Source organism: Lepidochelys kempii, chromosome 11 (assembly GCF_965140265.1).
Source record: "Lepidochelys kempii isolate rLepKem1 chromosome 11, rLepKem1.hap2, whole genome shotgun sequence".
Taxonomy (NCBI): Eukaryota; Metazoa; Chordata; order Testudines; family Cheloniidae; genus Lepidochelys; species Lepidochelys kempii.
The window spans coordinates 36,789,654-36,803,950 of record NC_133266.1 but is presented as its reverse complement, the minus strand read 5'-3'; the positions used below and the strand labels follow the sequence as shown (position 1 = coordinate 36,803,950).

At 42.0% G+C, this 14,297-nt stretch overlaps 2 protein-coding genes across 7 annotated transcripts in view; one reads left to right on the top strand and one right to left on the bottom strand.

Annotated features, from left to right (window-relative positions):
• Positions 1-14,252, top strand: part of LOC140895608 (sodium channel protein type 2 subunit alpha-like) — a 204,534-nt gene extending 190,282 nt beyond the window's left edge. Inside the window, exons 25-27 of the mRNA XM_073305731.1 lie at positions 9,184-9,288; positions 9,686-9,956; positions 10,431-14,252. Coding sequence (XP_073161832.1) covers positions 9,184-9,288; positions 9,686-9,956; positions 10,431-11,614 — 1,560 coding nt within the window. The 3' untranslated portion in view covers positions 11,615-14,252. The remainder of the gene's footprint in view (positions 1-9,183; positions 9,289-9,685; positions 9,957-10,430) is intronic.
• Positions 1-14,297, bottom strand: part of LOC140895607 (uncharacterized) — a 169,581-nt gene that overhangs the window by 98,923 nt on the left and 56,361 nt on the right. The window lies entirely within an intron of this gene.

The following is a 14,297-nucleotide window of genomic DNA, read 5'->3' as shown; positions in this document are numbered from 1 at the left end:
TCAAGAAGAATTAATTTAAACTAGAATAGGTGAGAGAAGAGTTAGTAGGATGATCGGGGATTGGTAGGCATATCTTGTGAGATTGAAAGGACTTGGCTTGTTTAGCCTAGCAAAAAGAAGGCAGAGAGGGGATAAGATTTCTCTCTGTAAATACATCTGAGAGGTAAATACGGAGGATGGTAAAGAGCTATTTAAGCTACAAGACAAAATTGGCACAAAAACACATTGATCTAAACTGACCATGTACAAAGTCGGGCTGGAATTAGGAGAAGGTTTATAACCATCAGAGAGCTGAGGTTCTGGAACAGCATCCCAGTACCTTGTGGGGGCAACTTAATTCATTGTAAGAGAGAGCTGTACAAATATGTGAGTGCAATTGTATGGTGGGGAGATTTGTGTTGATAGGGGGCAGGGCTGAGCAGCCCTGGGGCTCACTTCCTGTTTGTCTTATGTTCATAAAGCTCATGCTTCGGGGTTTCAGCCAACCACCAACAGGGATCAGGAAGGGATTTCCCCTCTTCCCCAATGTACTCTGGAAGGGATTTTCATCTCCTTCCTCTGAAGCATCAGGGATGGCCGTGGCTGGGGATGGGAACATTGGGGGGTGGGTCAGGGCTTTGAACATTTTCTCTCTTTGAACATTGGCTGGCTGTTTCTTGCTCACATGCACAGGGGCTAATGGATCACCACATGTGGGGTCAGGTCAGATTGGCAGTGATGTTGGGGGATTTGCCTTGCTCTGTAGCCTGTGGGTGCAGGTCACTTGCCAGGATTATCTGGACATATCTGATTTAATCATTTCCCTGCCACTGTGGGGGCCTCAGGCACTGGTGCACCTCAGTCCCTCCTAAGTCTCTGTGTGTGTAGTCTCCTTTGGGTTGTAATATTTCGGTCTCATTTCAGTTGTTGGGTTAGTGTGCAGGTGCTGGAGGCATTGGCAGCTTGTGCCAAAGTGTCAAGTTGCGAAGAAATCATTCTAAGGGTACGTCTACAGCATGAAATTATTTCAAAATTATTCTATTTGAATTTTCAGAAGCTATTTTATACATGGTCTTCTGTGTCCCCACTAAAGCACGTGAATTCGGCGAAGTGCATCCACAGTACCAAGGCTAGCATCGAATGTCAGAGTGGTGCACTGTGGGTAGCTATCCCACAGTTCCCACCGCCCATTGGAATTCTGGGTTCAGCTCCCAGTGCATGACGAAGCAAAAACATTCTCGTGGGTGTTTCTGGGTGTGTCTCGTCAGTCGCTCTTCCCTTCGTGAAAGCTACGGCAGACAATCGTTTCACACCTTTTTGGCATGCAGATGCCATACTGCTTTCAGCAGACGGTGCACCGCTGCTCTCCTGCTACTATGAATCCACCTTTCCTTTCCTCTCATCTTCCTATGTAATCTCTACTATCTACTCTTTCTCTTCCTCATCGAACACTTCCACTGCCAAATCTGCTCGGCCATCATGAGCCAAGCAGCACAGCTTCTGCCGCCAACTCTGCTCTCTGGCTACTGCCGCGCTTCCGAGCTTCTCCATGTTCTCTGTCCTGAGCTCCCATCTCCATGAAATCTACAGAAGACAACCATTTACTGCCTTTTTATGGCTACCGTGAACTGAGCAGCACAGCTTCCACCACCAACTCTGGTCTCCCGCTATTACCGTGCTTCCATGCTTCTCCATGTTGTCTGTCCTGGGCTCCCACCTCCGTGAAAGCTACAGAAGACAAACATTTACCGCCTTTTTTCGGCTACCGTGAACCAAACAGCACCTCTTCCACGGCCACTCTGCTCTCCTACGTTTCGTGCCCTTTTTCCAGGATTACTCGTGCAGGCACCATAGCCATGGAGCCCGATCAGATCTCTGCTGCAGTTTTGACCATTGTAAATACCTCGCACATTATCCAGCAGTATGTGCAGTACCTGCAAAACCAGGCAAGGAAGCGACAACAGCTCAATTACTATAGTGATGAGGACATGGACACAGACGTTCCTAGAAGTACGGCATGTGGTGATTGGGAGATCATGGTGGTGTTGGGCCAGGTTCATGCCATGGAACACCAATTCTGGGCCCAGCAAACAAGCATAGACTGGTGGGACCGCACAGTATTACAGGTATGGGGTGATTCCCAGTGGCTGAGAGACTTTCGTATGTGTAGGGCCACTTTCATGGAACTTTGTGACTTGCTTTCCCCTGCCCTGAAGTGCAAAGACACCAAAATGAGAGCAGCCCTCACAGTTGAGAAGCGAGTGGCCATAGCCCTGTGGAAGCTTGCAACGCCCGACAGCTACCGGTCAGTCAGGAATCAGTTTGGAGTGGGCAAATCTACTGTGGGGGCTGCTGTGCTGCAAGTAGCCAACGCAATCATTGAACAGCTGCTATCAAGGGTAGTGACTTTGGGAAATGTGCAGACCGTTGTGGATGGCTTTAATGCGCTGGGGTTCCCTAACTGCGGCAGGGCGATAGACGGAACGCATATCCCTATCTTGGCCCCGGAACACCGGGGTGGCCAGTTCATAAACCGCAAGGGGTACTTTTCAATGGTGCTGCAAGCACTGGTGGATCACAAGGGACGTTTCACCAACATCAATGTGGGATTGCTGGGAAAGGTGCATGATGCTCGCATCTTCAGGAACTCTGGTCTGTTTGAACAGCTGCAGGAAGGAACTTACTTCCCAGACCAGAAAATTACTGTTGGGGATGTTGAAATGCCAATGGGTATCCTTGGGGACCCAGCCTACCCCTTAATGCCAGCCTCATGAAGCCATACACAGGCACCCTGGACAGTAGTAAGGAGCAGTTCAACTATAGGTTGAGCAAGTGCAGAATGGTGGTAGAATGTGCGTTTGGATGTTTGAAAGCACGCTGGCACAGTTTACTGACTCGGTTAGATCTCAGCACAACCAATATTCCAATTATAATTGCTGCTTGTTCTGTGCTCCACAATATCTGTGAGAGTAAAGGGGAGACATTTATGGCGTGGTGGGAGGTTGAGGCAACTCGCCTGGTGGCCAGTTTCACACAGCCAGACAACAGGGCAATTAGAAGAGTGCAGCAGGGTGCGCTGCACATCAGAGAAGCTTTAAAAGCCAGTTTCATGACTGGCCAGGGTATGGTGTGACAGTTGTGTTTGTTTCTCTGCGAGTTACCCGCCCCCTATATATAAGAAAGGAAATAAAGCCACAATTATTTAAAAACCGTTCTTTATTATGTGTTGCACAAAACATTGAGAGAAATCAGAAGCTAGACCTGGGGTGGAGGGGGGTATTGGGTTGGGGGGTGGAGGAGGAGGGAAGGACAAGTCCAGAAACCAAATCAAAATTTTGGATATGCCAGCTTTCTGCTGCATGTGCAATCCTCTGGGGTTGACTGCGTGGGTCCCCGTAGCCTCCCGGCCCCGTGTTCTCAGGCGTCTGAGTGAGGAGGCTATGGGACTTGGGGAGAAGGGAGGGCGGTTATACAGAGGCTGCAGCAGCATTCTGTAGTCTTGCTGCCTTTCCCACATTAGATCCACCGTACAGTTGAGCATGTCAGTTTGCTCCCCCATGAGCTTGACCATAGCATCCTGCCTGCTCTCAGCGCACACGTCCCTCCTCTCTTCATATTCATGTAACGCTTTACGCGACTCCGCAATTGTTTGCCTCCACACATTCAACTGTGCCCTATCAGTGTGGGAAGACTGCATGAGCTCGGCAAACATGTCGTCCCAAGTTCGGTTTTTCCACCTTCTAATCTGGACCAGCCTCTGGGACAGAGTCGATAGGGCCTGCATTGAAACATTTGCACCTGGTGCGGGAGGAGAAAAAAGGAGGGTAATATTTTAAAAGATACATTTTAAAGAACAAAGGGGGCACTCTTTCTCAGTGAAACAGGCAATTCGTAGTACACAGCACATGTTCTTTCTGTACAAGGTCTCATTTTGCCCCTTATGCTGAAGTGCCTGCCACTTCGGTGTGAGTAAGCCACCACGTGCGGCCAGGCAACAGAATTCAGCTTGCAGGCAGCCATGGTAAGTCTTAGGGGCACACGGGGTTCTGCTTCTTCCACATTCATTTCAATGCTTTCAAACTGCTGGGCCCCCTTTCCCATAGTAAGCAATGCCTGGTGAGTTTCCCATATAAAGCTCTCATATAAAAACATATAAAAGCTGGGCCTGTGGGCTCTCTGGGATGATCGCTTCACACAACACCCTCCCCCACACATACACCGACCGTGTGGCTCTGAGCAGGGATGAGCCCTTTAAACTAAACGCGAACAGCCCAGCGCAGCTGAGTTTCTCCCCTCCCCCCCCCCCCCTGCATGGCTCCGATCAAGCTCTCACTCACCAGAAGTGCCTTCTCCAGGGTCATCCGGGAGTGGGGGGAGGAAGTAGGGGGAGGCTATTGGCTCCAACGTTAAGAATAGTTCCTGGCTAGGGGGAAAAACAGATTCCCCACTTGCCGCCGTGCACTGTCGTCGTCGTCCTCTTCGTCCTCCAAAAACTCATCCTCCTCACTCCGTGCTACTCCCCCCTTGCAGGTGTCCACAGACAGTGGTGGGGTAGTGGTGGCGTCACCCCCCATAATTGCATGCAGCTCACGGTAGAAGCAGCATGTATGGGGCTGTGACCCAGAGAACCTGTTCACCTCCCTGGCTTTTCGGTACACTTGCCTGAGCTCCCTGATTTTTGTACAACACAGCTCTGTGTCCCTGGAGTAGCCTCTTTCTGTCATGGCCCTGGAGACTTTAGCATACGTATTTGCGTTTCTTTTTTTGGAACGTAGTTCTGCCATAACAGATTCGTCTCCCCAACATGCAATGAGATCCAGTACCTCCCGTTCGGACCATGCTGGAGCTCGTCTGCGAATCCGGGACTGCGTGGTCGCCTGTGATGGTGGTGACCGAACAGGAAATTCAAAAGTTCCCGGGGCTTTTGCTGCCTACCTGGCTTGTGCATTGGAGTTCAGAGTGTTGTCCAGAGCGGTCACAAGGGAGCATTCTGGGATAGCTTCCGGAGGCCAATATCATCGAATTGCGTCCACAGTACCTGTAACCCAGAACTGCGATCTCGATTTTAGCACTACTCCACTTGCTGACGTGGAGTACAGAAATCTGATTCAAGAGACCTTTAAATCGAAAAAACTGATTTGGTCGTGTGGATGGAATCAGTTTTATTTCGAAGTAAATCAGCTAATTCCGAAACAACCGCATATTGTAGACCAGACCTAAGAGTTCTACTTTTCTAAAGCCAAGAGAAGAGTTAGCTTCTGCTTTTGCAGATTCTTGGCCCAACCGATTAAATTAAGGGAACAGTTTTCCCTCTTAACATTCCTTTGAAGTATTAAACTAATTCTTCCTTGTGTTAACCTTACAAGCTGATTTAATTACTGAGGGCATGTCTATAATAGAAATGCTGCAATGTACTATATACACTATAGCAACAAAAGTGGTTTCTTCCATCGTGGTAGTAAATCCAGCTCTCCGAGAGGCGATAGCTTGGTCAACAGAAGAATTCTTCCATCAGCCTAACATTGTCTACACTGAGGATTTAAGTACGCTTAATTACATTGCACACAGCATGACATTTTTCACAGCCCTAAGCGATGCAGTTTTATCTCCCTAACTCTGTGGTGTAGACCCACTCTTATTGTAGTAATTGGCGAGCGAGATAAATGAATCCATTTATCCTTAGGTTGAAATTCAGTTGTAGCCTTTATTTTTTTTATTGCATTGTGTTATTGTTAATTAGTTTAGATAAACTAGAAGTGAATCAGTGACTTTTGTTTAGCTTTGCATTTGTTTGCTTATTCTTTTAATAAAATCCATAAAAATATATTAGACTATTTTCTCTTTCAAAACTTTAGTGTGGATAAACAACTGAACCAGAGGTAAAGGTAAATCCATTGAGTAGTCCTGAACCCACATTTCAATCATTTGATTAAAACCCTCTTACCATTATACAACAAAGAGGTAAAAAAGAGCAGAGAAAAAAACAGCTAAAACACTTCCCTTTTATTTTGTATCAAATAAAGAGATAATTGTCTTTTATTTTTGAAGAATTTCAATCTACACTGGTATCTGAATATTATCAGTAGCACTTCTTCCAACTACAAACTGTAGCTCAGAAAGTTGCATATGGTTTCCTTTTTTGCTTTAGTATGGAGTTGCCATAACACAGCTGTGGGGAAATGCAGGGAGCCCTTGTAAGAAAAGGAATGAGAGATAGGAAGAGGCCACACAGCACTAGAAAGAGTAAACATGAGAAAGCAAACCTTATAAGGCAACAGTGAAGCCTTTGTCAGCTGCAAAATTACCAACCCAGAGATACTAAATCCTAAAATTGTTGCTCAGTGCTACAAGAGACGAGAGGTTCCTGGTGGAATGCCCCACTGGTAATGGTTTTGTAGGAAGAAGCAAGCCATGGAAATTTGATAAAGAGAGTTTTTAAAATAAAGTCAGAGGATTATGGAAAATCCAAGTGGACTTCTATAGCCTAGGAGTGAATTTGGCACATAGCTGGGATTGAAAAGGTCCAGCACTATTCCCTCCTCAGGCCCTACGCTACCAGCACTCCCAGCTATCTTCGAGACACCACTGACTTCCTGAGGAAACTTCAATCCATCGGTGATCTTCCTGATAACACCATCCTGGCCACTATGGATGTAGAAGCCCTCTACACCAACATTCCACACAAAGATGGACTACAAGCCGTCAGGAACACTATTCCCGATAATGTCATGGCTAACCTGGTGGCTGAACTTTGTGACTTTGTGCTTACCCATAACTATTTCACATTTGGGGACAATGTATACCTTCAGATCAGCGGCACTGCTGTGGGTACCCACATGGCCCCACAGTATGCCAACATTTTTATGGCTGATTTAGAACAACGCTTCCTCAGCTCTCGTCCCCTAAAGCCCCTACTCTACTTGCGCTATACTGATGACATCTTCATCATCTGGACCCATGGAAAAGAAGCCCTTGAGGAATTCCACCATGATTTCAACAATTTCCATCCCACCACCAACCTCTGGTCCAGTCCACACAAGAGATCCACTTCCTGGACACTACAGTGCTAATAAACAATGGTCACATAAACACCACCCTATACCAGAAACCTACTGACCGCTATTCCTACCTGCATGCCTCCAGCTTTCACCCTGACCACACCACACGATCCATTGTCTACAGCCAAGCTCTACGATACAACTGCATTTGCTCCAACCCCTCAGACAGAGACAAACACCTACAAGATCTCTATCAAGCATTCTTACAACTACAATACCCACCTGCCGAAGTGAAGAAACAGACTGACAGAGACAGAAGAGTACCCAGAAGTCACCTACTACAGGACAGGCCTAACAAAGAAAATAACAGAACACCACTAGCCGTCACCTTCAGCCCCCAACTAAAACCCCTCCAACGCATTATTAAGGATCTACAACCTATCCTAAAGGATGACCCAACACTCTCACAAATCTTGGGAGACAGGCCAGTCCTTGCCTACAGACAGCCCCGCAACCTGAAGCAAATACTCACCAACAACCACATACCACACAACAGAACCACTAACCCAGGAACTTATCCTTGCAACAAAGCCCGTTGCCAATTGTGCCCACATATCTATTCAGGGGACACCATCACAGGGCCTAATAACATCAGCCACACTATCAGAGGCTCGTTCACCTGCACATCCACCAATGTGATATATGCCATCATGTGCCAGCAATGCCCCTCTGCCATGTACATTGGTCAAACTGGACAGTCTCTACGTAAAAGAATAAATGGACACAAATCAGATGTCAAGAATTCTAACATTCATAAACCAGTCGGAGAACACTTCAATCTCTCTGGTCACGCAATCAGAGACATGAAGGTCGCTATCTTAAAACAAAAAAACTTCAAATCCAGACTCCAGCGAGAAACTGATGAATTGGAATTCATTTGCAAATTGGATACTATTAATTTAGGCTTAAATAGAGACTGGGAGTGGCTAAGTCATTATGCAAGGTAGCCTATTTCCTCTTGTTTTTTCCTACCCTCCCCCCCCCAGATGTTCTGGTTTAACTTGGATTTAAACTTGGAGAGTGGTCAGTTTGGATGAGCTATTACCAGCAGGAGAGTGAGTTTGTGTGTGTATGGGGGTGGGGGGGATGTGAGAAAACCTGGATTTGTGCTGGAAATGGCCCACCTTGATTATCATGCACATTGTAGAGAGAATGGTCACTTTGGATGAGCTATTACCAGCAGAATAGTGAGTTTGTGTGTGTGGTTTTTGGGAGGGGGGTGAGGGGGTGAGAGAACCTGGATTTGTGCAGGAAATGGCCCAATTTGATTATCATGCACATTGTGTAAAGAGTTGTCACTTTGGATGGGCTATCACCAGCAGGAGAGTGAATTTGTGGGGGGGGGGGGGGGGGGTGGAGAGTGAGAAAACCTGGATTTGTGCTGGAAATGGCCCAACCTGATGATCACTTTAGATAAGCTATTACCAGCAGGACAGTGGGGTGGGAGGAGGTATTGTTTCATATTCTCTGTGTATATATAAAGTCTGCTGCAGTTTCCACGGTATGCATCCGATGAAGTGAGCTGTAGCTCACGAAAGCTCATGCTCAAATAAATTGGTTAGTCTCTAAGGTGCCACAAGTACTCCTTTTCTTTTTGCTTGTATATAGTAAACTAACATTTATGGAAAATTTGTATTAAATCTACAAATATTCAGAATATGGGTCTTCCTAATCTATTGTAATTGAAGACCTATTAATTATTATTTTTTCTTTTTTTAGCTTCAGAACTCATTTCTTGTTGATGGCAAATTAACTTACAAATATTGAAATCACCAATACAGCTGTATCTCCTGAATATCAGTAATATTTTGTGATGCATTATTTTTCTATATATTTATAGACTTAATTTTTATTGATGCCAAATATCTCTAAATTGTCTGCTCTTTTAATGAGTGCTGCTAGCTAAAAGCTCAGTTTTTCTACCCCTTCTCCCCAACATTAAACAGCCTCATTTTTGTGGATTTTTCTAGCAAGTCTTCATATACTCTTAAAGAATTCAGTTCTATGTAATCTATTTTGATCCCTGAATTTTGTCTTTTGAAAGAATGAATACCTGTATAGTAAATTCTGTGTTTGTATATATTTGAATAACAGTAAAATAATATCTCTAATGACATGGTTGTAACCAGTTATTTCATTTCTTTACCTTGGAGGTCAAGACATCTTCATGACAGAAGAACAGAAGAAATATTACAATGCAATGAAAAAGCTGGGATCCAAGAAACCACAAAAACCTATACCTAGGCCAGCAGTAAGAATGCATGTTGTTTTACATTCATCTGAATTTGGGAGCAAATCACAATTGCAAGCTGTGTCAAAAATTTCTGGATGTTATAGTTGGAAATAGCAATTTATGCATATTTCTGTGTGGTCACAATACAATCTTTGAATTGGTTCAGTTGATAGCTCTCAGTATAAAGTATAAAACCAAGCCATTTCCTGGAGGAAAACTTAGACTGGCAGACTCATTTTCTACACTTTTTCAGATCTTTTGTTTCACTGATTCCCAAAGCCTTCCTTTAAAAAGAAATAAACTGCATTAGGGCTTTTCTTTCTGAACTAGATCTCATCAGTTTCTCTCTCTCTCTCTCTCTCTCTCTCTGTGAGATATTTAATAATATCTGACTTACTCTTTCACTTTTTTTCAGAACAAATTCCAAGGTTTGGTGTTTGATATTGTAACAAAACAAGCATTTGATATCAGCATCATGATTCTTATCTGCCTTAACATGGTCACAATGATGATAGAAACTGATGACCAGAATGATGAGATGAAACATATTTTATACTGGATTAACATAGTCTTTATTGTCCTTTTCACTGGAGAATGTGTCCTCAAACTAATTTCACTCCGTTATTACTACTTCACCATAGGCTGGAACATTTTTGATTTTGTGGTTGTCATTCTCTCCATAGTAGGTAAGAAATAATTATATTTAAAAGGAATCTAATGAATGGAAGGGCAAACATTTGTAAAAAAAATTGTTTTAACAATGGAAGTTTCACAAGATCAGATAGACAGTTACTTAGTTTCCACTTCCCTTGATTCTATAGTAAACAGGAAACATACATGAGAGCATTTATAGTAATCTGTACGTTCCCATTCTCAACCTCAGAAACTGCAAATGGGCTTTCTTAGTACTTCAGTGTTAATTTTAATATCCATTTGTTTTTCATAACCCACCATAAAAAGTGCCAAAACAAATATGGTACCTGTGCAATTCCTTTTAATAGACGCTATTATGCAAAATGTAAGAATGCACATTATGACTCTCTCCCTATTCAGAATCTCTACTAAGGATAGATATGGCCCGTCTTCATTTATGCTCTGTGATATGGAAAATTTAAATTGTTATAAAATAGACAATCCTTTTTTGTTTTGTTTTTTTACAGGTATGTTTCTAGACAAGGTGATTGAAGAGTATTTTGTGTCCCCCACCTTGTTCAGAGTTGTCCGACTCGCCAGAATAGGTCGAATCCTGCGTCTCATTAAGGGAGCTAAAGGGATTCGCACTCTGCTTTTTGCTTTGATGATGTCTCTTCCTGCTTTGTTTAACATTGGTCTCCTGCTTTTCCTGGTCATGTTTATCTATGCTATATTTGGAATGTCCAACTTTGCCTACGTTAAGAGGGAAGCTGGGATTGATGACATGTTCAACTTTGAAACTTTTGGCAACAGCATGATCTGCCTATTTCAAATTACCACGTCTGCTGGTTGGGATGGTTTGCTGTCACCAATTCTTAACAGTGGAGAACCGGACTGTGATCCTAATAAACCTCACCCGGGAAGCTCTGTTAAAGGAGACTGTGGTAACCCTTCAGTCGGGATTTTCTTTTTTGTCAGTTATATTATCATCTCATTTCTAGTTGTAGTAAACATGTATATTGCTGTTATTTTGGAGAACTTCAGTGTTGCTACAGAAGAAAGTGCCGAGCCCTTGAGTGAGGATGACTTTGAGATGTTCTATGAGGTTTGGGAAAAGTATGATCCAGATGCAACCCAGTTTATAGAATACAGTAAACTGTTTGATTTTGCAGCCTCTTTGGATCCTCCTCTTCTTATAGCAAAACCAAACACTCTTCAGCTTATTGCAATGGATCTGCCCATGGTAAGTGGTGACAGAATTCACTGCCTTGACATCTTGTTTGCTTTTACAAAGCGTGTTTTGGGGGAAAGTGATGAGATGGATGCACTTAGAATACAAATGGAAGATCGTTTTATGGCGGCTAATCCTTCTAAAGTCTCCTATGAACCAATTACAACCACATTAAAAAGAAAACAAGAGGAAGTGTCCGCTACTGTTATTCAGCGAGCTTACAGACATTACCTTTTAAGGCAAACGGTGAAAAAAGTTTCATTTATGTATTGCAAAGAAAAGCATGGTCTGCCTATCAAAGAAGATATGACTCTGGATAAGCTAAGTGAAAACTCAGCTGCAGAAAAAACAGATAGGACCCCCTCCACAACCTCTCCACCTTCCTACGATAGTGTAACAAAGCCAAACAAAGACAAATATGAAAAAGACAATTCAGAAAAAGAAGACAAAAATAAGGACACTAGGGAAAGTAAAAAGTAAAAGGAAACGAAGAATTTAATTCATGACAAATTGTTTACAGCTTGAGAAAGTGACATTTATGTCAATAGGGCTCCTGTAGAAGGTCTACACCAAACTGACAACTTTTACATATATATATATATATATATATATATAGACACACAAACACACACACACCCTTACACCTTAAGGTCAGTGCCTATATCAAGACAGACCGTGACCCCTCATCATCAAACTGTGACTCTGTAGGGTAACAGCCTTGCCAAGAGATGATTGTTTCCATTACCTGCTGGTACTGATGAAGAGGAGTCACAACATTGCTACTCAGACTGTAGAGAACATTAAAGGGTGCAAATCTATCATTCTTAAAATGCGTGTGTGTTAACAACAAATACTTCAGTGGTGTAATTATATCCATTCTGTGCATTTCTACAGCCACATTTGTCCTACTTTTAAAATTTCTGTTGGTGCAGTCATTTGTTTTAATTCACAGATTTGTTATATGTGGTTCCTTTATGTTGGGGAAAGGAGATAAGTGCACTTTCACAAGTATTCAAGTGTCAGATACTATTTATACGGCATAAGGTGTGCATGGTTCTTAACAAGCCAATTTAAAAGCAGGGTCCCTGCCCCATGACCTTAAGTCTAAATCAGATCAGTGCCATCACAAAAAGATGACAAGACCATTGGGGATATAGACAAGACATCAATAAATACCAGTAGAGGAGTCTGCCCTTGGAAGAGGGTAGTTATTGCCACAGAGAGCTGATTCGTTTATTTCACTTTTTTCTTTTTGGTTATTTATTTGGTTATCTTATTTTGGTTATTTTGGTTTTCTTAAAAAAATAATTATTTACCTACCATTTTAAAGTCTATATGTGGTGAGTTGTTATACTCTGATAATGATTCTCTCTCATGTTCAGATTGAAGTGATTTGCATGAAGGCATGCCGTACTTATAGCTCATGCATGGAAAAACATGACATCACAAAGAGCAGCAGAGGTTCTATCTACTTTCAGGTTTCAGGCTGGCTCTTAATTTCGAAGTATTTTAGCTATCATGAAATAAAACATCCAGAAAAATCATCATAAATATAAAGTCAAAAAGAATACCCAAAAATGGAACAGTCATTTTTCTGGTTTGGTTGGTTGATTTTATTGCCTTTTAATGTAAACTTATTACACTTCAACAGTGCATTCCATATTTTCTTCTAAGGTCTGGAGCTACATTCTGTCTCTACTTCTCTTATTCATGTGAGTAAAAGCCATTTAAGATAAAGGGGGTAACGTGCAGATCAATGGTAACGTTAAGAACCCTTGTGACAAATACTGCCTTGATTTATACCTCATGCCCACAACCCAACCCTATTAGGGTTGTACAGGGGAGACGTGGCAGGGGAGGTGTAAATCAGGGAAGAATTTGGTCCCCATGTGTTTTTGTCAAGTGTTCTGCTATGAAATTATTCTTCCCTAAACAGTGAAATGTCCAAATAGGTGTAGTTATTCTGCTTTATCCTACAGTATTTTTTAAATGTCATCTGTTGTCAGCAAGGTTGACATTGTAATTGTCAATCAAATGGCTTTTCATATTTAAATCGTTGTTTGACACAGTGGTACATATTTGAGCAAGCAAATAATGACCTGACCACAGTATTTATTATATTAAATATCTACCTTAATAAGTCAAGTTTGCAAACTTTCAACAGATAATATGATATATTCTGTACTATTATAAATAATTTGAAGATTGTCACTGATGCATGTTTATCTGTATCTTACGCCTTGTTGCTGTATCTTACGCCTTCCAAAGTTCAGAAATCTAATATGGGAAGCCATGTGTCAGTGGAAAAGTGAAACAAATTGTTCAACCAGACGTCATTCCTCATCTCAGTAAGCAACAGTTTGCTGCTATTTAAGAGATTATTTTTCTTTAATTTTAATTTTAAAAAATTAATCAATATCATGCGGTGTATAATTGGACTATACAGGACATGTAAACTGCTTAACTTGTTGAAAATGTGGGGTTAGAAAACAGTTTTATAAAAAACTACGTTATTTTTAAAAATCACTTTATTTTTCAGCATTTTGTACCTATAAGCAGCTACAGTTATCCTCAAGTTGTTGTCAGTCACTTTTTTGTTCATTTCTATTCCTACTTCTTTTTCATTAAGAAATTTAAGATATGAAGAAGTCAATGGGTAGTTGTACGCTTCTGCTTATTATTATACTTGAACATATTTTAATATGAAATAATTTTAAATAAAATGGGGACCAGAGTTCATTTGCCTCCTGAGTAGGTTGGTTTTGGTATGTGGAAAAAGAATGGAGAAATTTGTTGAATTTCTAGCGCTGCTTGCATCTGAAGTTTCAAGGTAGTCTTATTCATAGAATCCTTGATCTTTCCAATTGTCTGTTTATATAGACGGTTGTTCTTGTTGATTCATGATGCACTAGAACTGTTCAAAATATTATATGGGATCCACAATCTTTTTTCACAAGAACAAAGTAGTGAACTTGTATAATGCATCACATCAGGGTGTTTTTCTTTCTTACACAAGGTGGAGTTAAACATAGACTCTTTCTTTTACTAAAAATATTGATGTGTAGTGTATTGGTGAACTGCATGCCGGAAAATGTTTTCCCATAAATACATTACTAACCAGACAAAAGAATAAAGATTACATTTTTATCATATGTACTTGTTC